The sequence below is a fragment of the Cordyceps militaris genome (genome assembly GCF_000225605.1).
Source record: "Cordyceps militaris CM01 unplaced genomic scaffold CCM_S00006, whole genome shotgun sequence".
Classification (NCBI taxonomy): domain Eukaryota; kingdom Fungi; phylum Ascomycota; class Sordariomycetes; order Hypocreales; family Cordycipitaceae; genus Cordyceps; species Cordyceps militaris.
Genome location: NW_006271974.1, coordinates 1,302,205 through 1,328,648, shown reverse-complemented (window position 1 = coordinate 1,328,648; position 26,444 = coordinate 1,302,205). Strand labels below are relative to the sequence as shown.

Genomic DNA, 26,444 nt, shown 5'->3' with positions numbered 1-26,444 from the left:
ACGCCGTGCTCGCCGCGCTCGCCGCCCATCCCGCCGTCCACCTCGCCTGCTCCGCCGACGCGCCCGACTTTCCCCTGCTCTGGGACGTCGGCGCCCGCTCCGCGTTCAACTTTGTCCTGCACGACGCCACGACGTTTGCGCCGCTGGCCGGCGGCGCCGAGCTCGATCCCGTCGGCGAGGTCCACGAGCTGCTCGGGCGCACGGCCCGCCGCGTGCACGGCCGCGAGGGCGTCGCGTTTGTCCTCCGCAGTCTCCCGGAGAATGCGAGGAACCTGTTTCGCCTGCTGGTTGGCGAGGTGCTGGTTGCCATGGATGAGGACGCGACTGGTGGTGCTGGCGCGGAAGGGGCTGCGGGTGTCGAGTACAGGATGGTGTACAATAAAGCCGTGGAGGAGTTTGTGTGCAGTTCGGAGATGGCGTTTCGTACGCTGTTGAAAGAGTATGTTCTTACCTGAATGTTTAGGGCCGCGTGTGTATGCTAATGGCGGTGCTGCAGGTTTCACGATCATCAAATCATCACCAGTCGCAAAGACGCGCTGGGGACGGAGCTGCTTAGTCTTCCGTTTGGACGGGAGGAGCTCGAGGCCATTCTGGAAGACCTCATGGCATAGGACTGTGACATTACTTTACATGTATTGGCGTTTTTGGCCAGAATGCTTTATCTGGCGGGATGCATCTAAAAGGTACTGGGACATTGTCTGTTATTAATCTATAAAAACTCTGCGGCGATGCCCCCTGAAGTAAATACATTTAACGCCATGACGATGCTGATGGTATGGTGTACGTTGATACGCTCATGCAAGAATCCAAGGTAGCCACGACAATTTCGTGGTACCATATCGTTTTGCTCATATGACATTTACACCCCCAAACTCTTGACACACATCCACAGCACAACAGGCACAATGACATTGTCATTACCGCCCGTCAGGACCGCCTCTGTGACACTCGCCAGCGAGCCGCACACGCCTGCGTTTCTCGCCGCCGCCAGCACACCGAGCGGCTCATCCGCCGTCGGCCACCCACCCACCCTCAACCACGCGCTCGCAAGCGCCAGCCCCACGCACACGGCCGCCGCCATCGCCACGCTGCCCTCAATGCTCTTGCCGCCACCCCAGAGCCACTTGCGGTGCCCGTAGCGGCGGCCGATGAGGCTGGCGGCCGCGTCGCCGAGGCCGACGCAGATGACGCCGGCTAGCATACTCGCGTCGCGCGTGGGAGCCTCCCAGCCGGCGACGTAGCCCTGGCCCACGCGGCCGATGCTGGCGAGCGCCAGCCACAGGGGGATGGCGCAGCCGATGAGGAGGAAGATGTGGGAGATGACGACGGGACCGCGAAAGTCGCGGCCGTCGACGTAGGGCGCCAGGAAGCTGGCAATGGGCTTGGATAGCGGCGGCAGCTGGCTGGCGCGGAGCAGGTCGAGGATCAGGAATATGGCGAGGATCAGGCCGAGCGCGAGCGCGGCATAGGTCGGGTCCACGTAAAGCGCGGGCAGAAACATGCCGACCATCATAAAGTGAAAGACCTTGCGGCGGGTGTCGACCTCGTAGGTGTCTTTGAGATGCAAGACAACGAGAAGCCCGGCGAATAGTATGGCAAGCCAGTAGCCGCTGAGGAGGAGGCGTGTCGTGGCGGCACCAAAGTGCTGCAAGCGCAGCTTCTCGACCCAACCAAGGCCGGCAACAGCGGCGTCCGGTGTATTGACGTGGTTTGGGGGAAGGCATATCCATCGTTCCAGATTCGCCGTCACGACTTGCAGACGGAACCACGGGATGTCGCCGAATAGGTAGCCCAGGGCCCAGCCGATGGGCTCTTGGCTCGACAGCGCGTAGCGCGCGACGTAGGTGCGGATGCCAACCAAGATCAGCAGGACAATGCAAGCGTACACGTAGGCCGCGTAAGTCCATTTCCGGATTGTGGCTTGCTCGTACGTGAGTTTGAGAAATGGTCGGACAGACATTGAGGTTGCGCGTTTTCGCCGGCCCGAAGGTGTATGCGCGTTGGCCCGACGTGCCAACTGGTCTAGGATGGGCAGCGTGTGTCGTCGCGAGATGCCCTCTATGCCATCCTCGTCGTACTCGGTAGTACCCACCGCCGTGCTAGGTTCTGCGCCGAGGGACGTTGACATGGGACCCAAAGTTCGTACTCTGGTGGGCGGGCGAAACGGGGGTCCGTTCTCGGCCTCATCCTCGGACGAGTACGACGTCGAGTACGCCGGATCCTCAGGCTGCAGGCCGCGCAACTCGGCGCGGAGTCGTCGTAGAGAGAGTAGCCGTAGTAGGGACTTCCAGACGGGCGGCTTCTGGCTACTGGGTAGTCGGCGGAAGCGCCACTTGGGCACACGGGCGAGCGCGATTCCCCATCGGATCACCGCGCCGCAGAGGACGAGGACACCGACGCCGCCTCCCCAGAGCAGCGCCTTGAGAATTTGCATCTGCGGCGACTTGCCGAGGACGAGGATATCAATGAGAGCAATGGAGAGCAGCTGAAGCTCGGCTGTAAGTAGGCTGGTTGTGGTCAGGCAGTGCAGGAGCAAGCAGAGGGTTCTGTGCAAGGGATACAGCAGAACAATAGCTTCTACCGACATGGGCAGATTGGCAGAATCTTGGTGCAGATAGCTGCCATGGTCTTTCCCCCAGAGCAGAGGAAGACATGTCACTGCCCATTGCAGCGTGTCGTAGTACGCAGTGTGTTCGAGCTTCGGGAAGAGTTGCTGTGGGAGGGCGCTGATGCTAAGGATGAGATTGGGCAGCAACACGGTTACGTTGTCAACGGAAATGAGAAGTGACACCAGGATTGTGATAGCTGGTGGGTATAGTAGCGGCGCAGGGTCGAAGTTGGCGGGGATGGTAAGTGGTAGCCATCGCCGTGGGCTTCGTTTGCGATATGACCATAGTAGAACTCGAAGAGGGTAGACGGCTGTGAGCGTCGCGGCAAGGGCGAGAAATAGCTTAAAATCTACAACCATTTAGTACTGGCTGTGAACCGATAATTGAAATTGCGTACCCTTGTTCCATTTTTGGTATATAGGTGCCACGTGCGAGTTGCTGGTGACGAATGCGCCAAGGAGGGCCATGATACCCCCCTCGGTGAGGCGGCGCACGACATTGCGATAGCGCCGCAGCGGGCTGCACAGGACACTCCCCGAGGCGCTCACTTTCGCGGCCGCGTCCTTTCCGAGCAGCGGCTCCTGCTCCTCCTCTATGATGGACGGCGAGACAGGCGTCGCCGTGCCCGACAGCACCTCGTTGCGGCCGCGCAGCCCCTTGTGTAGCTTCACCCTAGGTGCGGGAAGGCCGCGCAGGAAGTGCTCATCGTCGGCTTCGGTGCCGCTGTCACTGACAGATGTGGAATCTTTGGGAAAGGTCGGCGAAGGTGGTACGTGGCGCGTGGTTGTGGGCGGCGGCGCTAGGCGGTCGTAGTCGTTGGAGAGTATCTCGTGGGAGCCGCGGTGATAGGGATGCGGCGAGCGGTTCAGGGCGCGCAGGTGGACGTGCTCGTCAAAGTCGACGACGCCGAGAAGCTCTTTGGAGTTGGGCTCACCCATGACGGATGGCGGCGCATTGATGGGGGAGGGTTGGTTTGGTCAAAGGGGGCCGGCGAAGCTTCCCTTGGCTTCAAGCTATGGCGTAGCGTAGGTAGGTAGCTGACAACGAGCCGCGGTTCCACCATATGAGGACAGGGCGTCAATTGCAGTCAAATTGCACGTTTTAAACAAGGGAATATTGACGATTGGTTCGGCCATGGATTCCGATTTTTTGTACAGCACGACGCGGACTGGAAAAGCTTGCAACATCACATGAAAGCGGCGCGGGTCTGGGTAAGGGCTATTTCCGTAAGGCATACTAAGGTACCTGTCACGACGAAGATGCTATGACGGCGCGCGGGTCCGTCGGCGCCACAGGCCACGAAGCTCTGACAGCGACTTGTGCGTGAGAATCACGTGATGATACATTCTACGTGAGCCGTTCCTGTATTACCGTTGAATAGCGTCATGAGTCTGTTTACATCTCCGGAGATGATTATTGTCAAAAGCGATGACGTGTTGACATGTGCAATGCTTGATGCAGCAAACGAGGTGCAACGGTGCTGTTAATTTATACACCTTTTTTTTCTTTATCAGACCGAACCGCAGCTTCGGTGGAGCGGTGGATCTCTAATACACCTACAAATTATATGTATGTAGCAAACGGCAGCGGCCCACCATCAGACGAGATAGCGGCGTTGGATGGTATAGCTGGCTTGCAGTGCGATTATCAGTCGGGATATTTTTCCGTGACAAGCAGCTCTCGTCGGAAGGGTTTCCAGTGGTTGTGTCGGACTGGTGGCTTCAGCTGAGGCGTGGTTGATGCGATAAGATAACGGCGACACGACAGAGGTCGAGACAGAGGTCGAGTTTGGCAGTTATCATGTCCAAAATTGCTATCGTTTGCGTATCGTTTCTGAGCCTAAAATTCTGCAGCGAATCGAATAATGATGTGCTCTGGTGGATGTCAGTCCCAGCTGAATACAGAGATACGCATTGCACAGCATCATGCAGCGACAGTTAGCCTCACTCATGCTATGGGCGTGGCTTTATCAGTTCACGATGCGGAGTTGTCGGATACCAAACGAAAACATGCGACGTGAAATGGGTCCTCCTTGTTATTTTATTATACGTATGACATTGTAGTATATTCAAATTGGCACAATGTGTGTGCCGTTTCGCTTGCAAGTTTATTGTCTCGTTCGACAACAACGGCCGCCAAGGCGACTTGAAGAAATACGGTTGTTTCGCCTGGCGAGCCCACGTTATGGACATTGGTCGACAGCAGCTGCAGACGCTGCAGACGGCGGCAGGTCTGTCAGAGAATGTCTCACCAGCCACCCGAATTTGCCAGCGCGCGAAAACGCAACGTGTTGGGCGTCAAGAGTGATGAGCCGTGATGAATGGACGAGAGACGGGAAAGCGGGAAAAAATAGAAAGGGCGCCAGTAGGGACGTGTAATACGAGATGGCGGACTCAATGTCTAAATTATAAAAGTTAAAACTGGCCATGACAGCGAGCCAGAGAGAGGCCTTGGGCAGCCCTCTACAGGCTGTGAGGGAGGCAGGCGCAGCAAGAGTTGCTATTGATAGAGTCGGCTGGCGCGCTGGGGTCAGGTCAGCTAATACTGGAAACAGGATACCTAGCTTCACCAGAGCCTCAAGCGCAGAGCCTAACTCTTGTACGGCGGAATTAGTGGAGTACTGGTTATCGGAAAAAGGCCAGGCTTGCCAGCCAGTTCAGCCAGTAAGCCAGTAAGCCAACCTTTTTATACGGACCTCGTCGGCTGATGGGACAAGACGCTGGGGGAGACAAAGTTTCGCGGCGCAGTCCATGTCCTCGCTGGCACCACCCAGTCCACCAATGTGTGGGCACGGGGATCCTGTCGAGCTGAACCAGGAGCTGGGGCTGGAGGAGCCGGAGGAGATGCCAGGAAGTAAATACTTTTTTGGATTCGGGGGGTGTTGCCTGGGGTTTCTGGTACTTGGCGAGGCGCCTAGGAGGAGAATTGGGCTCTGATGCCCAAACTCGAGATGCAAGGGAAGAGACAGGGAAGGGAGAAAGGACAAATGCCAAATGCTGAGGCTGGTACTCCGTACAGTGTAACTAGTGCTGTTGCTACCTGTGAACTAGCGTGAGCCAGAGTGTCGGATCGGGAATGTTAGTGCATCGGGCCATGGCCCTGGGACAGCGATTGTAACAAGGCTATTTATTGTTGGATAGTCCAACCTTGGGCGGTGTTGTTCTGCGTTTGCTTTTTCTGGGCAGGATCATCAAGCCGGACGTGGCCACCATCTAGGTAGGTAGTTAACTAGTACACCTGTCAAGCCAAATGCAAGTCATACTTTGTGGCGGGTCGTAGAATATTTTGAAAGATGTAAAAATATATGCATCGTCACTTGCTCGTAACCCGCCGCGCCGGGTAGTAATCGACGATGATGGTTACTGCTGCACACTAGCGGACACGGAGAGAGAGGTTGGAGGTTTGTCAACGTCTCGTATTCTTCCAAGGCAATAGGTGGCTTGGCTGACGCTGGGCTGTTCCACCAGTATGGACGCGCCACGCCTGAGCGAGCCTAGCTGCGCCAACCGGCTTAAGAAGAGCAAAAAAAAAGAAAGAAAAACAGCCAGAGTACTAAAAAAAGAGGCTCCTGGGGGCGGAGCTGGCAGTTGGGCAAGTTGAACAGCGCCCGGCTCAGTGGCTCCGAGCTGCTAGCCATCTTGATAATAGCGCTGTAAGGCGAAAGAAGGCGCTGTAGCGGCGGGGCTTCGCCAGTCGGTGGCGCTTCTTGGCTCAGATATGTGAACCACGTAGCAACACACATGTCATTGGGGGGGGGGAATATCAAAATAAAAAGAATATCAGGCTCGCCATCCAGCCATGTACGATGTTTTCCGGAAGTAGTCTTTTCCCCCCTACCTTTCCACGTTGTCGTTTGTCGTCCTCGTCTGCCTCTCTCTTGTCAAATGCAGCTGCACCGCCTCGCTCACCAACGTCACCCTCCACAAGCACTGGTTTTTGATTCCCCAATCCACAAACTTTCCACCATCTCCCTACCTACCTACCCAGGTAGCCCCCAAGCTAAGCAGCGGACCTCACCACCTCGTGTAAGAAAGGCTCCATCGACGCAACACGGCCCCTCCGCGCGCATCCCGGAAAGACGAAGGACGAGCAAGAAAAAAATAAGAGGCCGGCTACCCCATTGTCGAGAAGCAGAGTCGCCACACTGCAGCGAAAGCGGAGCATCTCAACCTGCCTGCCTGCCACGCAGCTGGCTCAGCCCAAGCACGTCTACCTTGACCACATTGACCACCTTGACCTCGCACGCAAACGCACCACCTTGACAAACGCACCACCCACCAGGCAGCTCTAAGCTTTCCCGCCTGCAATATCACGCTGCTCCTCTTCCCATCTCCGACCTCCTCTCCTAACAAACTAGTACCTCCTCCCTCATCAATACTCGGTCCATCTTGCTTTATCCTCCTTTTATTGCCTTTCTTTTCCTTTTGCCCATCCTCCAATCAGAGTTTCCCATCCAGCCAAGACGGTGCCGGACAACTCGTTCCTCCCCCCCCACAGAAGGCCGCTCTTCTACTAACCTCACCTCTCTCGCACATCAAACGCCTCTCACACGCCTCGTCATATTTGACTCTTCCTGGCGTCTTGCGCTATCCTCGCTTGCCCACCTTTTGCCGTCCGTCTCGTGTCTACCGAGTCCAAACACACAAAGAACTACCATAGTACTGCAGTCCACAACCCGACTTGCCGTCATTCATCGACAACTTACCGGGCCGACCTTCCCATCGTGCCACACAGCATCGCACCAGCGATACGCACACACCACACACCCAACTGCACATCACTCACGCAAACCTGCCTTGTCCTTGTCTGAGGCGAGCCAAAACCTCTGGGAACCGCTTTTTTCCACTCCGACCTTGCTTCTTTTGCACCCTCTTTTCCTTCAGCTTGCTTCCGCTTCTTCTTCTCCTCTCTTCCGCTCTGTATTACATATACCAAAATGTCCTCCGACATGAAACACCACTCCTCTCTCGAGGCCGGACTATTGAGAAAGCAGCAGGAAGAAGAAAAGTTGCAACGTTCTGTACGAGGTTTTGGAGACCGCACCCTTGGACAACCCGATACATGCCCCGGAGCCCAGGAGAAGCGCAAAATGTCAACCTTTCGTCGATTCCTCATCATCGCCTTCATTGGCCTGGTGGCTTTGATGGGCCTCGCCGCCGCTGGAGGACCCTGCCTCAGTGCTGTCCAGCACCACGCCGTGCAGCTGGAGAAGCGTCAAGTGTCTGGCAGCAACACCACTACTCCTCCTGCCAACTCCAATCAAGCCAATGACGGTACTAGTAAGTCATTACCCCGAATCACTCGCCAATTCCATTGCCATGACATCTATCTCCTACTACCCGGCCAATTGGACCGCCCTACATCAGTCATCAGTATATACTAACATGGTTCTAGATACCGGCACTACACATACTGTTGAAAACACCGTCACCTCAACAGTCGTGACCACACAGACAGTTCACCAGTCTGACAGCAGCACCCCTACTGCACCTTCTTCCACTGCATCCTCGGAGCCCGGATCTTCACCACCTTCTTCTGCGCCTCCTAGCTCGTCGCAGCCCTCGCAACCCTCACAACCGGCTTCGTCTTCTACGCCGTCTGCACCAGTCACTTCCAGCAATCCACCGGCATCTACCCCAACTACTCAGCCAGCTCCCTCCAGCACCAAGTCTACATCCCAATCGAATCCTCCTCCAGTCTCCACCTCAAGTACGTCTCCTACAGCTTCTACCACCGAAGTTGCTTCTTCTTCTTCTAATCCTCCAACTACTTTCTCATCTGGTACGTCTGTACCAGAATCGTCTGTGCCTCCATCTCCACCTCCTCCCACACCTTCTTCTTCACGTCAGTCTTCTTCTTCTTTTCCGGAGCAGTCTGTGACCTCATCTCCTCCACCTTCATCTTCTTCTGCTCCACGTCAGTCTTCCCCTGTGACCCCTTCTCGAGATGACCCTTCCCCCATACCTCCGAACCAATCGTCTGCAGCACCCACGGAGAGTGCTTCTTCGTCGGATCAATCTTCTCTTTCTTTTACCCACGAAGCTACTTCGGGTTCACGTCAGTCTACTTTGTCTGCCTTGCTACCGCTGCCATGTGCTTTCTTTGCCCAAGTTCGCCCCCATTTCTGTGTCAAGTGTTTTTTGCCTTGTCCTATCCAAAGAGGAATCGGTGATTGTTTTTACGTTTCTTGATTTCCGCGGTGTACTCGCCTTCAGTTTTCACTGTGTTATTGTTCCTCATTGTGCATGCTAATATTTTCACAGCGGAGCCTACGTCTTCTTCTTCCGAGACTACTGCTCGCCGCACTATCACTACCGGTACCATCACTACCTCGAGCGCCGTGCAGGAAACCATTACTCGAACCGATGGGAATGGTCGCGTCGAAACGATTACCTCGACGTCTTGGGTTGAGATTCGCCCGTCATCAACGGGCTCGACCGACCCCAGCCTACAGAACGCAGCCAACGGCCGTGGCACCGCTGGGTTTGCCGCTGCTGCCGTCGCTGGTATTATCGCCGGTGCCATGATCTAAGTGGAGGAGAATATGATGCTCAACACACGTGAATTTGTCTGCCATGATATTTTCGAGTGGAGAAAATTGCACCGTTGCTAGTTATTCATGGCGTTAGCACATGCTGATTCCTTTTCCTTTTGTCTTTTTGCATGCCAGGGTTGGATTTAATGAGATTGTGAAAAGATAGATTTGAATCGGTGCCGAACACGGGCGGCTATACTGATTATTGATGATAATGTCCCTAGAACTAAATTGCACATGCACAAATTACGTACGACACGACTCTGATGTGTTGTATTGAAGTATACGTATTGAAATGTATGTAGTGAAATGGAAGATGGCCAACTCCAAGCGCCAAAATTGCAAACCCAAGTAAATAATGAGAATTCAAGCGGTAAAGTCTAACCAGGTCCAATCTTGGGCATATCGTGATGCTCGCTGAGCTTGGACAAGTAGGTGTTGAGCTCCTCGACGCGCTCCTTGTGCGTCTTGAGCAGCTCGGGCCGCGAGCCTGACCTTTCGGCCATTTTGAGTAGCTGCGACCAGTTAGTACAATTTTCTTATCAGAGCGTGAAAAAATAAAAGCGAATTCAGGAAATAAACAGGGGCATTCGGGGGTGCGCAAAACATACTCTCTTCTTCTTGGCCTCTTCGTGCTGTCTCTCCGACTCCGTCTTTTGCGCCGGCGTCGCATCATCCTCCTCACTTCTCCCATCGGCCTCTTCGCTTCCGCCGCGCCTTCCCTTGATGAGTTCCTTTGGGGGCGCTGCGTCGCCGGCGGACAGGTTCTTCTCTAGATCCGTCTTGCTGCGGGCGCGCTTCTGCTTCTTCTTCTTCTTGTCAATCTTGCCGCCTTTGAGCTTGAGCGCGCCGCCACCGCCTCTCGACAGGACATAGTCGTCGGAGGCCATCGTGGTGGTCAATTGCAAGAGAAGGGATAAGTTGGGTTGGTTGGTGGGTGTAAATGGATGGTTGTGAGGTAAATGGATGGTTGTGGGTGTAAATGGATGGCTGTGGGTGTGAATGGGAAGGATGGAAAGGATGGGAGATGGGAATGAGTTGACATGTCGTTGGTGAGAGAAATGGATGGACAAGGCTGCCCCACTGATTCGACAAGGTTTATTGAACGCGGGGACTGGCGGGAGATGGACCACTAGAGTTCGACTAACACGCCTGAATGCTGAAATGTAATGGAAAATGAATAAGAAGAACAACATGGGTTGGTTTGAGTTTTGTAGTTTTAGCTTTTCTGAAGGCAAGGCTTTCTTGTCATTGGACGCACAAGTACTCAGACGGACAGTTTGGAGACTAGTTGACAAGAAAAGTAAAATATCAAAAAAGAAATTTAAAAAAGAAATGCAGAAAAGGGAGGCAAGAAGCTAGAAAGCAGGAGAATCGAGCCGAAAAAGACCTACAGGGGGTACTGCCTGTCTTGAGTTTGAAAACATTATCGTACAATCCCTGTGGCGGCCCTTCCATGATGTGAACCTCCCCAACAAACTTACAACATACGCCACAATACATGTGCTTATTTACAGGTTCGCACTCTCCAGCACCTTAATCAAAGCACCTGTATTCGGAGGGTGACCCAGCATGTCCTCCAGAAGCTGCATCAAATCGGCGCGCCCACCGCCTGGCAGGAGCAGCGTGCGGCGGTACCGCGCCCAGGCGTCGACGCTCATCGGGTCCGCGGCGAAGACACTCTCGAAGAGGTCCTGCGCCAGCGACGAGCAGCTTTTTGTGCGCGGTTAGACTCAACCTCCCATCCCGTTTCCGCCAACAAGAGGGCTTACCAGAGATAGGAGTAGTACGCCATGTCGTAGCCGCCTACGAGATGGTTGAATGCGACCAGCTCAGACCCGGTTGCTTTGACGTCTGTAAAATCCAGCCCTTCCGTCTTTTGTCGAATGTCATACCACAGCTTCTGTACATTGAGATTCTTCGCCGCCTGCGCGCTTTTCGGGCTGTGTATCTCGAGGTCGAAGAGGGAGATGCTCCTGCACACTGGTTAACCTGGAAGGACGCCCAACCGCCCGCCTACAAGGAAACGCACAGCTGTCGTGAATAAAATAGCCCGGCATCTGCATATCGGTGCTTGGCTAGGGCATGGGCCAAGTTTGCTGGGAGTTGCTTCGACGGGTCCGGCGTGTCGGGGTTCTCGCGCTTCCATTTTTCGCGATACTCTGGTCGCAGATAACTGTAGTGCGTGCTCATCGACTGCAGCATGCTCGGCACCCAGCACCAATTCTCCAGCATGAGGCTCGGAATCTCCACAAAGTCTGGAGGGAGACTTGTACCGTGGAATCTCGAGTATGTCGTCCTGGATACCAGACTGTGCACGGCGTGCCCGAGCTCTTGATCGCTCCGTTAGCTTTTCTACGCGGATGACTACCGAAGTGCTGGTTTTGACACACCGTGAAAGAGGGTGAGGAGTTGGTGGTGCTTGAGCAGAACGCAACCGTCGTCTTTGGCTGCTGGAAATGCCGTCATCACTATCGTGGATGGATATTTCCTCTGACCATTTGACTGTTCAAATCCCTGACAACGTAGTTAGCATGGACTGTAGGATGCCAGAATGACGCATAGCGGTCTTCTTACAAATTCCATGGTCACATTATGACCGCCGCGAAACTTGTGTTCTCTCCAAAGAAGGTCAAAGTACAGATAGCCAACGAAGTTTTGATCGTCGCGGGGCTTATCCCAGACCCCAAACACAGTGACTGTTTCGTGCCACAGGTTGGAGTCGCTCATCTCACTCTTTGGGATTTCCACAAATTGAAGGCCCATCGCTGTCTCAAAGACGCGCAGCATGGCGGGAATGGCTGTCTCAAGTGGGAAATACTCAGATATCAGAAATTCGTCAATTTTGCGCTCCTTGCGGACGAGACGCTGATAGTACTTGAGATCCCATGGCGGGAAGCCAGCATTTTGCTTGTCGCCGGTATTACTATCGAGCTTTTGGAGGTCCGCCAGTCTCGTTTTCAGGAGCAAGTCCAGCTCCAGCCGCCCGCGCTTCATCAAGCCATCGGTGAGTTGCTCCAAGAGTTGGCGGACTTGCGCCGGACTTTTCAGTAGTCGAGTCTCCATGCGCCGCTCGCCATGGCTTCGATATCCAAGGCGCTCAGCCAGCTCATGCCTTCTCGCCACGATGTCCTGCATGAGAGGAATGTTACTCTGTAATTTGTTCTGGTCTGCAATGTACATTCTCTTGCGGATCCCAGGGTTGCTCGCGAATGTCAAGACCGCATCGGTTCCACCATTCGAAAAGGGCACGAATGTCGTTGCACTCTGTTGATGCTTTTGGAGGCGGTCGAGCTCATGGGCGGGCAGGTCTTGCAGGTCTTCGTTGGCAAACTCGACGCCCCCAGACTCTTGCGATATGTTGCGTTGCACCCTGACCAGGAGGGCGTCCAGGTCCAGTGAATCTTGGACAAACTTTTGCTTTTGTTCCTGCCCCGTGATACCGCAGCCGGCCAACTTGTACTGCAGCAAGGTTTTGTCGAGCAGCAGCTGAGACTCTTCGTCGAGAGGCTCGGCCTTGTTCCTCGCGGCGAGAAGAAGCGTGTACATGTTGTCGCTAGAGTTCCAGGACGCTTCTGCCTTGATAAAACGCTGCCGCGCTTGGGCAAAAACGTCCTGCGTGGCCCTGTCCGGCGCCCCGTACTGGAGCATCCAGAGGACGCCAATCTCGCCGATTGTTTCATTTTCAACATTGGCTACCGGACCCATAACAGTATCAAATGACGCATTTTCCACTGTCACGTTTTCGAGTATCGAATCTCGGGCTGCCTGGAACCGAGCAATAATCCTGTCGATGGCTGGGATAATCTCATCTGCAGGGGGAATCCGTGGCAAGGGCTGTGGGAATCCCATGGCCGAGTTCTTTGCTTCTATCGGCACCATCGTAGTCAATAACATGCGAATATGATGCGGAAAAGGTGACATGGGGAGATGGAGAGAACAGCACCCTCTCTACATGTACCATGTTGCCACTGTGCGACAGTTTGATCCAAAGAATCGACACAGTGTTGAGCGGCCATTCTGCATGCGATCCGTCCTTCTGCCTTATTAACCATATATTTGCAGACAGAGCAACGACATCTTCAGCAATTATATGCGCCCGCAGAGGTGAAGTTGTTCAACCTGATTGGTTCTGTGCGATGATGAAGCCCCTTCTGACTAATGATATTGGCAGCCAAAAATCCTTCTTGCTTGATTCGGGGTTTTGTGGATGCTGGATTCGGAGCTCTCTGTAAGGTTCTCTCCGCACGAAAGCACAGAGTGCAATATAATAGAGACAAGACTGTGAGGAGCCCATACCACATTCCACCTTCGCACCACGTCCTTGCTAAGTTGTGTATGTACAATGGCGCATGAATTTTTGTGGTACATGTGATGGTGTGCTTCTCATTCTTCTCTGTTGTATTTCCGAGGTTGTTGTTTTCTCTTTAATTTGGCCCGAGGATGGTGTCGACGCAGCTTTGGAGGCCGTGTTGATCCATCAATGGCCGTCAAACTTGCTCTCCAACAATTGGCGAGTCCGAGTAGTATAAGCTAAGCAAATTCATGCCAATTTTCATCCCAGATTTCACAGGCAAGCTTGTATCAAGTATATGGTTATCTCCTGTGCCATTCATATGCATGTTCTGCGTCAGCCCTCGAGGCTGCCCGGATGACTGCCGCGAGCAAGGATGTTACCTGGTTCCAAGGCGGGATGTAATTTAGACCCCGCGCCCTGGAAAATCGCCCACTGCGACCGCGAAGCCCGACGACGCGCAATATGCTTAGCGTCAAGGTGAAGCATCGCGAGACATTCCGTCTCTTCGCGCCCAGCGTTCTACCGGAGCCGGCCAGGCAGTGGTTCGGCCTCGGCAAGGCCTCTTCGAGCTACGACTTCATGCTCTATGCATGCCAGGCGAACGCTGCTCACCGACAATATATCAGCTGTCCTGCACGAAGACGGAACGGCGCGCGTGCAGCGGGTTCATCGCGAGCGGAACCCCGCGTTTTACGAGCTCACTTCGCAGTTCGCGGACTTGACTGGGGTATCTATGGTGCTCAGAACATCCTTCAACCGCAGTGAATTCATCGTGTGAATCCCAGCCGATGCCATTGCCACATTCCGAAAGACGGGCATCGGTGCCCTTTTCATAGGCAATAGATTCATGATTCACGAGAGTTGATTGCCGTGCAGAATTCCTCAATTTAGCACACTCTATTGCGTCAAATCTCAGCCACGAGAATCGTATTTCATCGGTGCACGTCATGGAGCTTGACTGACCTCCTGCCTGCTTGACAGGTACCTAAGTAGGTAGCATGGCAATTCCTGCAGCCAATGACTGCGGTGGGTGAGACGACATTAAGTAAAATTCTAAAGTCAATTAAAACTATGCGACTCTGAACGATAATCTTATGTTCCTTGGTGATTTGCCAGGCAAGAAGAACGAGTTGGCGTCGCCATTTCCCAACAATAGGAATAGTTGGTGCCAAAGGCACGTTCACCTTGCTTTTCGTTACCGGCGCAGCCAAGGAGTATAGATCAGGATAATTCACCTGCTCTCAACAAAACAGGCACTTTGGCCGAGTGGTTAAGGCGCCGTCTTCAGGTTCGATCAGATCCTGGCGGTCCGAAAGGGCGTGGGTTCGAATCCCACAGGTGTCATATCTTTTTGCCATCAATCCAGCTCAGTTAGATTTTTATTTAGCTGGAACAGCTTTAGTTATACTTGCAATTAGATAAAGAATCATTTTGCTTGCCGCCTAATTTGCAAAAACTATACCCAGTCAATTCGTAGCGGCTGAGACGAGTCCACGCCTCCTCCTCCCTATGCAACTGAGATTGGCACCATTATCCCGGTTCTAGGAGTATCTTAACAAAAAGCTGTGGAAACGGAAAGTACCACTTTCCTTCATACCCAGTCAATACGTACGAAGGTAGCCAGTCTGTGGAGCAGCACCTCTGACGAGACTACAAGCCCACTCTCAAATAAATAACGTGTGTGCCTGGGTGACGTCACCATTTCTCTGTAAATCAAAATATTAGTGACGACACCATGCAACGCATCGTGACTATTAAAATTAGCGACAACCCGCGGCCATCCGCCTCGTGCAGTCGCGTGACTAAGTCTCTTCGCTGAAAACGGCGCCAAATGCGAAAAAAAATGGCGACTAAAAGTCCGAACCCAACAGGCGACACGCAAAGCCTTCGCGAGTCAGCAGTGAAGCCAACAAAGACGTTGCGAGAACGCTTTCTACACCGTCTACCACACTATACAGGTCCTTACAGTGTGGGTTATATGGACATCGAAGTACCTGCACGAAACCCGCGACCAATATCTACCTTGAAAAGAAATGGAAAGCCGGTTCTACGCATGGACACTGTCCTCCTAGGCATCTACTACCCAGGGGACTTGCGAAAGGAGGCCAACAGCAAGGATGGTCTCAAGGGCATGCACCGCGTAGATTGGATGCCGCGACCTAGATTAGCTACCGCCAAAGGATACGCCAAGTTCCTGAACATACCCGAGATGCCCGTCACTGGCTACCTAGCTTGTACTACCCTCTTCACCAAGCTGCCAGCCTTTCGCAACGCCAAGCTGGCATCTTACTGGCCCGACACACTTCTCCAGGAGCCCGGGCCTGAGGGCGAACGAGCAAGACAAAATCAAGATGGCCACAAACGACCCAAATTCCCCGTCATCATATTCAGCCATGGCTTGGGCGGATCTCGTCTTTGCTACAGCGCCATCTGTGGAGAGCTTGCGAGCTTTGGGTTCATTGTGGTAGCCATGGAGCACAGAGACGGTAGTGGTGCGAGGACGCATGTCAGTCTGCCGGAAGACATTGACCCTGCGGAGATTGAGTCCTCGACGGCCAAGATCTACACAAATGACGATACGGGCAAGGACGCTGGCGGCAAAAAGGTGCGTGGTCGCGGCAAAAAGGGTGTGAACCCATACTATGTCGTCGACTACATCCTGCCCAAAGATAACGCGCAGGATACGTCGCCGCATAACCCGCAGGGCGTGGATCACGTCTTGAGATCTGCCCAAATTGAGCTACGGCAAGAAGAGATCAAGGAAGCGTACCATGTCATCAGCCTTATCAACAACGGCCAGGGAGGGGAGGTCGCCAAGATGAACCTTCGCAAAAGGGGCAATATTGGGTCCAGCTCCATGGGCCTCACCGGCATTGAGTGGGAAGATTGGACGGGAAGCATGTTCCTCAACACCGTCTCCGTGATGGGGCATTCTTTCGGCGGAGCCACGACAGTGCAGCTCTGTCGAGACGACTCGCTGACCTGGCTTGCCTCGGGACTAATATTGGATGCTTGGGGTCAGGCCACGCCTCCCGGCGGCGACAAGCCATCGAATAGTGTTGGCAAACCCATCATCGCAATTTCATCCGAGGCATTCATGCACTGGAAAGACAACTACGACCGTGTCGTCTCGTTTTGCAACGAGGCGCGCGGATCGGGTGCTCTGTGCTGGATGCTGACGATTGCTGGCTCAACACATCTGTGCATGACAGATTTTGCGGTCCTGTACCCGGTCTGGATGAGTCTCTTCATGAAGTCTCTCGTGAGCCCCAGCCGCGCCTTCTACCTCACCATTGTTGCGTCGCTCGAGTTCCTCGAGGCGACGCTGCCGCCCGAGCAGACCAAGTTTCGCACGTGGAGCAACGAGCGGCTCCTCTGCACGCGAGATCCCGTCAGCGACCCAGACGAGGCACTCAAGTCGGACCATGCGCCAGACGACAAGTGGGTGGCAGTGCGGCTCAAAATTCCCAACGAGTTTTCGACGAGGATGAAGAGCATCTGGCGCAAAATCCGGAGAGCCATATTGTACATTGTGCGAGATGACCTGTCCGATACGGAAAAGGGCGTCAGCGATTGTACTGCCAGCCAAGAAATTTGGATGCATTTCAGTCCTGCAGAGTCTGATGTTCAAGCGCACCGCGGGCGGCTCCTCAAAGCATAGATTGAGACTCCTCTCACAACAGCATTTCCAGTGGTTCAATGCGAACCATTGTCTGGGTTGCTGAGCTTTCTCATATGGGTCTGTATTTTTGTGCCTTCACTAGTTTTCATGGTTTTCTTTTGTCCTTTATGCCCTGTTTTAACAAACACGTGGATTTAGTAGCGCGGAGTCTTGCAACCATGCACGAAGAGCAATGGTGGTAAATGCAGCTAGTAGTAGCAAAGTGGCGGGCTAGAATGCTCGTCATTGATGCAGGCGTGGGGCTTGGAAATGCGAGTGGCTGTGCTGGTGCCCAAAGGACGGAAGTCCAGTAGTTATTTCCTACTGTCGATGTAAAAGATGAATAGAGTTAAATTTATTGATTCAAGTTGAATCTCTAATTAGAGTCTCGTTGGATCTCTCTTGTAAAGTTTGGAATTCTACGGACATTCCGTCGCCCACCAGCGGCAACGCCGGCAGAACTGTATTATTTGACTCCTTGAGCTGTTTTACGACGCGGTGGTTACAAAGTTACGAAAAAGTGCGGGGGTGTTGAGACTCCAAATTTTTATTCTTTCAGTGACTGCCTTTTGTATCCGTACATTGAAGTCTTAGCAACGCCTGCTATGCGGGCCGTGGGATGCCTTGCCTGAAACTGGCGTCTTGAACGACAAAGCCAGCCGGAAGGGCCAAAGACGGCTTGTGATATGTAGAGTATATGAATGGTACATAATAGAAATTCCGGTCTGAGAAAATCCTCCGGGTAAATATTGTCTTTTGTACGAGTTGAAAAAGGTACTGAGCCAATTTGGGCAAAGGGTAATGTCAAAATTACGAGCTGAGTGTGTGGATCAGCGATGCATCTTCGTATTTTGCGGCGATTTCTGGCTTTGTTTTATAACCGGTCCAGCCCTGTAACTAGGTAGGTAGTCAAGGATCGTCAGGCTCCGAGTTAGTCAACAAGCCACAGTCCGAGCCTGTGTCTCGGCCTCAGGTTACACGGAGGGAGCGGCTTGTTCTGCGTCACCATTTCCATTTCCAGTTCGTAACCAAGTGAGTATGTTCAAAGATTGCGCCGTTGCCGACATGAAGCTGGATAGGGTTGTCGATGGCTTCGGTTTGGCCGGTTAGCTGTATGAGTAGGTAGGTTGGTAACTACTGCCACCTAGGTACGAGTTAGAGCAACCCAGTAAAGCAACCCAGCAAAGAAAGCTTCTTCTCATGCTGAAAAATGGGGCCCAACTAACACGCCATACTCCCCCCGGTGCCTTAGCTTCATTGTGTGCCAGGTATTTTTACTGCGGATGGCGGGAGCCGCTGTCGTCAGAGATCGGGGTGGTCTCTGTCGGGTGGGGCCATCCGCATTCGCCTATTGGCCTGCTCTTCGTATTCCTTGACATCTTGGCTGCAGGGCTGCTGGGTGCTGCAAGTGCAATGAGCGCTGAAAGACACGAGGTGGACATCAAAGATCCCTGCGTAGTGGGCGTGAGTGTGCATGGACAGAAGCAAGTCGGCCGCCTTTGGTGAGAGTCATTGTGTCGGTTTGCACGTAGTTATCATTGTGTTGTATTACAGAGTAGTAGATAGTAGAGAGGGGGGAGGCGGCACGGCGCTTCGCTTCCAGGTGTTCTCGAGGAGCATTGGGCACAGTTGGCACGCTTCGCTTGCCAGCTGCCAAACGTTTTGCCAGCTGCGAGCTCTTTGGGGGATGCATGCCTCAGGTGCAAACAAATACCCCTTTGTGTTGTAAACGCTTGTCACCCATCCATTCTCCTTGGTACTCTTCTTCCTTTTCTTCAACGTCGTCATTTGCGCCGCATCAAAAGGAAAACTGACCTACCTACTTAGAACACATCGCGGGGCTGGCCAGCAAACGCCTGAGTCTATTTCAACAGCGGTGGGCCCGAGAGGAACGCCTATGCCGAACTGTCTCAGCAGCTCGCCCGCCAGCAGAAAACCCCCATCAGCCCAAGCTCCAGCTCCACAGCCAACCACACATTCAAGCCTCCTCGTATTTCATTCTAGGCCTGTAGCGTCTGACCACACCACGCCGTTGTCACGGAAAGTTTCGTACGGCCGCACATTTACCTAACGAGCTATACATATACTCCTCGACCCCTGCTCGGTTTTTTTTTTTTTTGCTCAACATATGTCGTGTCACTCGCTCGTTCCTTTCCAACTTTGATTCAGGGATCAATCCAGAGCTTCCCAGGTACCTCCTCACACACACACACGCCGTTTCACCACCAACCAGTGACATTACGGCCTAGCTGTACCCCCTCAACTCTTTCTCGCTGCAACTCATTTAATATTCACGTCTTCGCGACTTCACTCTGCAATCTCGCTTTCTCGCATACGAACTGCAGTGCGTCCCGTTGACCGTTCTTTGTTGTGTCAGAACCACTGCCGTGTACGACCTGGCTAGTCCACCGCACCTGCTCATTCACGTTGCACCACGCCCACCTCGAAGCGCGTATTTTTTTTTCCCTCCTTTTTCCATCTTTTATAATCAGTCACCTACATCATGGCTGAGACTTCATCTCGCCAGACTCGCTCAAACAGCTTGCAGCGCATGCTGGATCTCGAAAAGCAATACATGGTAAGCACCGCTCCAGCTTCCTAGCGCCATTCCAGGTCGCTCGCTAAAACCTTCATCCTCTCAGAACGAGAGACTGCGCAGCGAGTCGAACCAGTTCTGTAATCCTGGTGTCACGTTCAACAGCCCTCCATCATCATCAGGGCAGCGCCCTACAACACGAGGTCGCCAAATTGAACCTCAAACTGTACAGGAGCGTCGCAGGAGCGAGCAACACCAGAGAAGTTTTCCATTACAAACTCATACGCCAAAGCCACGGCTGGTAATAGATGTCAAAACCGCTTCCCCGAAGCCGTCTCCAATTGCTATCCACGAGCCCACTAGCAACATGAAGATTCGTCGAAGTGGCAAGAATATTGCTACCAGCCCACCCTCCATTCCATACAGCTCTACTGCTGAAGCTTCCCCGACCCCAGTGTCTAGCACTGACAGTTCTGTCTGCCAATCTCCTAGCTGGGAAGCTTATGACAAACGAAAGCAAGAGAAAAAGGAGGAGAGAAAGGCACGAGACGAAGCAAAAGCTGCACGAAAACCTCGTCGCCTCAGCAAACCCCCTCCAGCCTCGTTACCCCATGCATTGAAGCAAGTCAATGCCGACCAACCCGAGCCTGCGACAGTTGACAGGGGAAGACAATCTCGTCCCGCAAGTATGGTCATGTCCGATTGTCCTCCCAGAGAAACGTCATTCTATAAGCAGCCTCGCTCCCGCGCTGGCTCCTTCTCGTCCCTAATCAAATCGACTTTCGACTTTCGACGCTCCTCGATTGATCAGTCCCAAGAGCGTCCATTCATTGGCGGCATCAAACTTGAATACGAACAGCATCTCGCCAACGAAAGGGGCACGGATCAGGATAGTGTGATCGAGCCTACGGATGTCCATCCTGCCTTGCGTACAGGCAAGCCAGCTCTGAAGTCTCCACCTCCGCCGTCTCGTGCTACAGGTGCTAAGAATGCGAATTCGCGGGCTTATCCTCCCAATACCTTTCAGACTACGAAGTCAAAATCGATGTTTTTGGAATCCCCAAAGGTCCCGCCAGTACCAGACCTCAGCACCATCGAGAAATGGCGCGCACGGGTCGGCCTCAGGTCTTCGAGCAAGTCTTCCACATCGCCGAGCCCTACCACAACGGAGATCACTGCAGACTCTAAGGCTGATGAGGCCTCGGAAAGACCAAGCTTTAGCTCTCAGGGAGAAGTTGCACAGACACGTGAGAGCGTTACCGAGCAGGAAAAAGAAAAGACTGCTGCCAGTCAAGAACAAGTACGGAAAACACCAACTCCTCCGGAGCCTCCACGTCGAAGCTCCAAGCGCAGCTCTTTGCTAAATGGGAGCCCGTCAATGCCGCTCCTCACTCTACTTCATGTGCCTCTCGAGACAGCTACTTCTTCTCTGGATGATTTGCCCGCCACAGCCGCCAACGGCGATATCAAAAAAGCTAGTGCCAGCCCCTCTTGGGAGAATCTTCAATCGTCAGTTATGAACACGATTGAACATACTATCAAGCCAATGGCCGAGGTTGAGAAGGAAAAGGGCGAGAAGGAAGAGGGCGAAAGGGCTTTCTGGAACAGCCAAGAGTGGACTCTTCAGCGCTCTGACCATCCTCAGATCACATCCAGTTCCTCGGAAGACTCTGCCTCCGATTGCTTCAACACAGTTTCCATGCCAAGCACACCGAATACTTCGAGACCCCAGTCAGAGAAGGGTCTTCCACGTATCTCAGGCGAGTCAGACCGTCTTACACTGCGCAGATTTCAGTTGCACGACAACGCCTACCCAAGCGAGGCATGTTCCTTTGTCTCTGCCAGCTCATTTACAGGCGCTTACGACACGGATCGCGAAGTTGATCCGATCCAGGCAGCGGCAAGAAAGGTCATGGCTGCCTTACCTCCAATGCCGTCTACAAGACCCATCAATGAGCAGCCTTTGAAGCTTCGCTCAAAGTTTACCGATCTTTCCAACATTTCTGATATCTCATTGACTGAGGTTCACAGGCTCTCTCCGAAGAACCCAAAAGCGCAGCCCGCCAAGCGCGCCAATGGCGACACCGTTGCCAAGGTCTTCGTCGAATGCTGTGGATGCAAGTTTTATCATGATATGCCCAGCAAACTGTACGACGCAATGGTGAACCCCGACGGCGTTTTATGCCCCAAAGACCGGTCCGATTTTGGAGGTAGCATCTCAATGACAGTAAAGTGTCCATGGTGCAAACATGCCATGAGCACCAACTGCTGTGCTGGATTGGCCGCCATGGTCTACGTCAAAGAACGACTTCACTAATATTCTATCCGATATACAACCACAGCACAACGCACATATTACGACTTCAGACGAATTTCATTTGTCATTATTAAGAAATTTTCTTTTGTGTCTTTTTCCGCGCTCTGTAGCTAAGGCACAGTCATGAAAGCGCACAATAGTACCCCGTACGCGGCAGAGAATATTCCTGGAAGAAATGGCTCACATTGAAGGACACTTGCACTATTTTCTTCGCACAATGAACAATTAGAATAATCAAGGCCATGTTGCCTAAAAGCATCAATTATTTGTGAATTTATGAATTCAAACGTCATTTTTGTCGCATGCGCATGTGCCTTCACGGCAAGCCACAACTGCCCCTCCATCAGCCACTCACTTTCCCACCAGCTTAGCCACGCGGGGCATGACGACTGACTACCACCAGCGACGTACTAGGTTCTCGGTGCGCGTTCTTCGACCGCAGCTGATCCCTGGCCCAACGTGCTCGCTGAACAACTAGCAATATGGTATGTGGACAAGGTCATAGTCCGGCATATATTTCTAACAGAACCCTGTAAAGGCGTCCGAATCTAGACTATATTCATTCTCTGGCGAGACAAAAGAGCATCTTCGCAAGTTCCGCCTGTCAACCTCCCGCGCCAAGGACCCCCAGGCCGTCATTTGTATGTCTCCGAACGTGGCTCTTCAGTTGTGGTGGTATCTTCTCTAATGGCTTGCATCAATCAGACTTGGTCGACAAAAACACGCACGAAATCCGTCAGGACGACGACAAGACAGTATACAGCTCACTTGAGGATATTGGCGAGGATCTTCCCGATCACTCGCCTCGTTTTGTGCTGCTGAGCTATCCCCTAACACTCGTGGGTCTATTAGCCTACTCCTCTGATATACAACCAGAACTAACGCCTCTCTGCGAACAGAGCGATGGCCGAGCCTCGGTGCCCTACGTTCTGCTGTACTATCTTCCTGATACCTGCAATGCGGAAATGAGAATGATTTACGCTGGTGCCAAGGAGCTTATGCGGAGTACCAGCGAGGCAGGTCGCGTCATTGACCTGGAATCAATCGAAGAACTCGAAAATATACCCAAAAAACTAGCCTCTGACTGAGGATGTTGTGAGGCAGAAGAATAAACGTGAGGGTGCGTCAGCTGCCCAAGAGATCAATCTGACAGGTCCTTTTGAAGTGACGAAGGACCATGCACGTATCAAAGCATGTGGGTATTTCCAGTGTTTTCAATATCATTATATTCTTTTACTATTTCGTCAAACGTTCATTATTCCGGTAATATATCTTGGGTATCAAGTCCCAGTTGCTCCGCTAAATTGCGCACTACCCCTTGAAAGGCCTTGCATGCTGGACTGTCTGGAAACGAATCAAAGAAACTCTCTCCGTAGTCACAGGCCATTCTGATGCGAGGATCCAGCGGCACGGCGCCGAGAAACGGTATGTCCATCTCCTCGGCGAGGGCGCGGCCGCCACCAGTGCTGGCCTTGAATATCTGGCTCTCGTTCTTGCAGTTGGGACACACGAAGCCGCTCATATTCTCGGCCAGCCCGAGGATGCGGATTCCCGCCTTGCGGCAAAAGTCGAGCTCCTTGCGCACGTCGAGCAGCGCGACTTCTTGCGGCGTGGTGACGACGACAGCGCCGTCGATGCCGCTTGCCTTGAGGAACGAGTTGACGCTGAGGTGCTCGTCGCTTGTGCCCGGCGGCGTGTCGACGAGCAGAAAGTCGAGGTCGCCCCATTCGACGTCCTTGAGGAACTGCTTGATGAGGCCATTCTTCTTGGGCCCGCGCCAGATGACGGCCTCGTCGCGGCTCGGTAGCATAAACTGGATGCTCATGACGGCAAGGTTGTCCATGACCCAGACGGGCGTCCAGCCGGAGCCGCTCACGTGTATTGTCTCGTCCTCGACGCCCATCATCTTGGGGATGCTCGGCCCGCAAATATCCGTGTCCATGATGCCGACGTTGCTGCGCGGGTTGGTCGCAAACGCGTGCGCCAACAGCGACGTAAACGTGCTCTTGCCGACGCCGCCCTTGCCGCTGAGCACGAGGATCTTGTGCCGCACGTTTTCGAGGCGCGCCGCGATGACGGGGATGTCGGGATCGGGGCCCTTGGGCGCGGACGCGCAGATGGCCTGGTTCGGGCACCCCGCGCACGAGTCGGCCGCGCCGGCCTGCTCAGACTCGGGTCCGGGACAGTGCGCCGGCTCCGGGGCGACGAGCTGCGGCTTCTGCTTGAGCGGGTTGGCGAGCACGTCGGCTACCGACTCGGTCTGTTCGAGGGACGGCGCCATACTCGCGATTTGCGCGATTTCTTTTGTGTCGGTAAGACGGATGGCAAGTCGAGTTGAGAACGATGCGAAAGCTGTGTGCTTTCGTCGAAAGTGGCAACTGGGCATGTGGATAGCGCGAGCTTAATAATGCACATTCGTGATTGATCAATACGTAATCTGACAATGGCGAAACTAACAACCCGAGAAAAATAAGCCAAACGACACATATTCTATCACCGAGGATATACATGATGTTCCCAAGGTGCAAGCATCATTTAGTCGTGTAAAGAAGGCTGCAAATCTATGCCGTCGGACCAATGCAGGGTAGGATAGCATCAATGTGGTGCAGTTTGCGCGTAGGGCCGGTCGGCAGGAAAGAGGCCTAGGGGCCCCAGGTATCTTAGTATGTAGGTAGGTAGGGACTAGTAGACGGCAAAAAACACGGGTCACATCAAAAACGAATTTTTGTAAGGTATCAGACGTAGCATACGGAAGCTAAAAGCAAGAGTGTGAAAACGCAAAAAAGAAAGGTTCCAGGGGGAGTCGAACCCTCGCTGGCGGAATCAGAATCCGCAGTCATAACCGTTAGACCATGGAACCCTGAAATGGTTATCCATTTCACATGTGTCATGACAATTTTGTTCTTAGATTATGCTATAAAGTCAGTGCATTCCTCGGGCCAAGCTAGTGGCGGGGTCGGTGTTATCGGCGCACCACCCCACCTAAATTTTTCTTTAATCCAGATCCTTCAGGGTGTGGGCTTGTTGCGCTTCTTGCGAATCCTTGTTGTGCGAGTGCGAGGATACGATAAATCATGGCTACAGTCACTGTGGAAAAGCTCCGCGAGAGCCTGGTCTCAGAGGCAACCCCCCTGCCCGTCCGCTTCCGCGCCCTCTTCTCTCTGAAGCACCTTGCTGTCACGGACAAGAGCGCGGCAGGCCCCGCCATCGAGAGCATCGCGGCGGCGTTTGCATCGCCCTCTGCCCTGTTGAAGCACGAACTCGCCTACTGCCTGGGTCAGACTGCTAACGATGCTGCTGTTCAACCCCTACGCAGAGTTTTGTGCAACCTAGAGGAAGACTCCATGGTGCGCCACGAGGCCGCCGAGGCCCTCGGTGCCCTGGGCCATACTGAGAGCCTAGAGCTGCTGAAGCAGTTTCGTGATCGCGAGGGCGAGGATGTCTCTGTCGTGGAGACTTGTGAAATCGCGATTGATCGTATTGAATGGTCCAACTCCCAGGATAGACAACAGGAGACGCTCAAGCAAAGGTGAGTCTGATCTGAAAAAATCGTGCTGTTGGTCCCTAACTAACGATTACGCAGTGACTTTGCATCCATCGATCCTGCCCCTCCGGCCGACGAAACCGAACAAAATGTCGAGGAGCTTGGAAAACGGCTCATGGACGAAAAGTTACCGCTGTTCCTTCGTTACCGCGCCATGTTTTCGCTCCGAGATCTGGCATCGCCACCTGACCTGCCGACCGCCGTACCAGCCGTCCTTGCACTTGCCAAGGGTCTCGCCGATCCTTCTGCACTCTTCCGTCACGAGATCGCCTTCGTTTTTGGTCAGCTCTCACATCCTGCTTCGATCCCAGCCCTGACAGCAGCGCTCAGCAACGTTGACGAGGCAAGCATGGTACGCCACGAAGCCGCCGAGGCTCTTGGCAGTCTTGGAGAGGAGGAGGGTGTTGAGGATATTCTGCGGCCTTTCCTCCATGACAAGGAGAAGGTGGTGCGCGAAAGTATAATCGTTGCGCTCGATATGGTCGATTATGAGCAAAGCGGAGAGGCTGAATATGCGCTGATCCCAGAAGTCGTTGGCACTTCGGCTTAAGATAAGGATTATATATAGAATAAAAGTATCTTCGAGCAACGCCTCAATTGTCTTCCTGCCACCTGCAATCGTGCGTCAGTGTACCTGCTCTGCTGGTTGTATGGCCTTAGGTAGGAACTTACGAATGGCCACAGTCGCACATGTAGAAAATTGTAGAACCCTCGTCTGCACTGCGAAGCTGCAGGTTTGTGTATCGGACTTCTTTGCGGCCACACTTCTGGCAGGTCTCAGGCACAACGCTATCAGTCTGGATATTATGGCGCTCAACGGCCTGGACGCTGGATTGTAACTTCTGTCTAAGGAAAGACGGGAAATCGGAGGGTTTCGATTGAGTAAGAGTCGTCCTGGCACCAGTGTCTATAGCAAGTCAAATTGTGAGACTTGTTCCTTATTAC

The 26,444-nt window shown here is 53.4% G+C and overlaps 10 protein-coding genes across 10 annotated transcripts in view; 6 read left to right on the top strand and 4 right to left on the bottom strand.

Moving 5' to 3' along the window:
- The window catches only part of CCM_07707 (origin recognition complex subunit 2, putative), a gene marked incomplete at both ends in the record, with an annotated part of 3,035 nt that extends 2,424 nt beyond the window's left edge, over positions 1-611 (top strand). Inside the window, 2 exons of the mRNA XM_006672847.1 lie at positions 162-439; positions 497-611. Of these exons, the coding sequence (XP_006672910.1) occupies positions 162-439; positions 497-611 (393 nt within the window). The remainder of the gene's footprint in view (positions 1-161; positions 440-496) is intronic.
- Positions 612-859: 248 nt separating this feature from the next.
- On the bottom strand, positions 860-3,547 carry CCM_07706 (phosphatidate cytidylyltransferase, putative; the record flags this gene model as incomplete). Its single annotated transcript, XM_006672846.1, has 2 exons — positions 860-2,958; positions 3,007-3,547. The coding sequence occupies 2 exons, from the start codon at positions 3,545-3,547 to the stop codon at positions 860-862; spliced, it is 2,640 nt and encodes an 879-aa protein (XP_006672909.1).
- Positions 3,548-7,545: 3,998 nt separating this feature from the next.
- CCM_07705 (uncharacterized protein) lies at positions 7,546-9,141 on the top strand (the record flags this gene model as incomplete). Its single annotated transcript, XM_006672845.1, has 3 exons — positions 7,546-7,888; positions 8,004-8,318; positions 8,873-9,141. The coding sequence occupies 3 exons, from the start codon at positions 7,546-7,548 to the stop codon at positions 9,139-9,141; spliced, it is 927 nt and encodes a 308-aa protein (XP_006672908.1).
- A 383-nt stretch (positions 9,142-9,524) lies between these two features.
- CCM_07704 (uncharacterized protein) lies at positions 9,525-10,034 on the bottom strand (the record flags this gene model as incomplete). The annotated part of the gene is made up of 2 exons (XM_006672844.1): positions 9,525-9,659; positions 9,756-10,034. The coding sequence occupies 2 exons, from the start codon at positions 10,032-10,034 to the stop codon at positions 9,525-9,527; spliced, it is 414 nt and encodes a 137-aa protein (XP_006672907.1).
- A 621-nt stretch (positions 10,035-10,655) lies between these two features.
- CCM_07703 (metallopeptidase MepB) lies at positions 10,656-13,026 on the bottom strand (the record flags this gene model as incomplete). The annotated part of the gene is made up of 5 exons (XM_006672843.1): positions 10,656-10,857; positions 10,917-11,120; positions 11,177-11,477; positions 11,538-11,661; positions 11,722-13,026. The coding sequence occupies 5 exons, from the start codon at positions 13,024-13,026 to the stop codon at positions 10,656-10,658; spliced, it is 2,136 nt and encodes a 711-aa protein (XP_006672906.1).
- A 2,258-nt stretch (positions 13,027-15,284) lies between these two features.
- On the top strand, positions 15,285-17,102 carry CCM_07702 (phospholipase A2, group VII; the record flags this gene model as incomplete). The annotated part of the gene is made up of 1 exon (XM_006672842.1): positions 15,285-17,102. The coding sequence occupies one exon, from the start codon at positions 15,285-15,287 to the stop codon at positions 17,100-17,102; it is 1,818 nt and encodes a 605-aa protein (XP_006672905.1).
- A 2,503-nt stretch (positions 17,103-19,605) lies between these two features.
- On the top strand, positions 19,606-21,955 carry CCM_07701 (uncharacterized protein; the record flags this gene model as incomplete). The annotated part of the gene is made up of 2 exons (XM_006672841.1): positions 19,606-19,680; positions 19,745-21,955. The coding sequence occupies 2 exons, from the start codon at positions 19,606-19,608 to the stop codon at positions 21,953-21,955; spliced, it is 2,286 nt and encodes a 761-aa protein (XP_006672904.1).
- A 482-nt stretch (positions 21,956-22,437) lies between these two features.
- CCM_07700 (Glia maturation factor beta) lies at positions 22,438-23,043 on the top strand (the record flags this gene model as incomplete). Its single annotated transcript, XM_006672840.1, has 4 exons — positions 22,438-22,440; positions 22,494-22,596; positions 22,661-22,794; positions 22,855-23,043. 4 exons carry the CDS (start codon positions 22,438-22,440, stop codon positions 23,041-23,043), a joined length of 429 nt encoding a protein of 142 aa, XP_006672903.1.
- A 167-nt stretch (positions 23,044-23,210) lies between these two features.
- On the bottom strand, positions 23,211-24,236 carry CCM_07699 (protein NBP35; the record flags this gene model as incomplete). Its single annotated transcript, XM_006672839.1, has 1 exon — positions 23,211-24,236. The coding sequence occupies one exon, from the start codon at positions 24,234-24,236 to the stop codon at positions 23,211-23,213; it is 1,026 nt and encodes a 341-aa protein (XP_006672902.1).
- Positions 24,237-25,029: 793 nt separating this feature from the next.
- Positions 25,030-26,049, top strand: CCM_07698 (HEAT repeat protein; the record flags this gene model as incomplete). The annotated part of the gene is made up of 2 exons (XM_006672838.1): positions 25,030-25,484; positions 25,539-26,049. The coding sequence occupies 2 exons, from the start codon at positions 25,030-25,032 to the stop codon at positions 26,047-26,049; spliced, it is 966 nt and encodes a 321-aa protein (XP_006672901.1).
- Between the last annotated feature and the right edge of the window lie 395 nt (positions 26,050-26,444).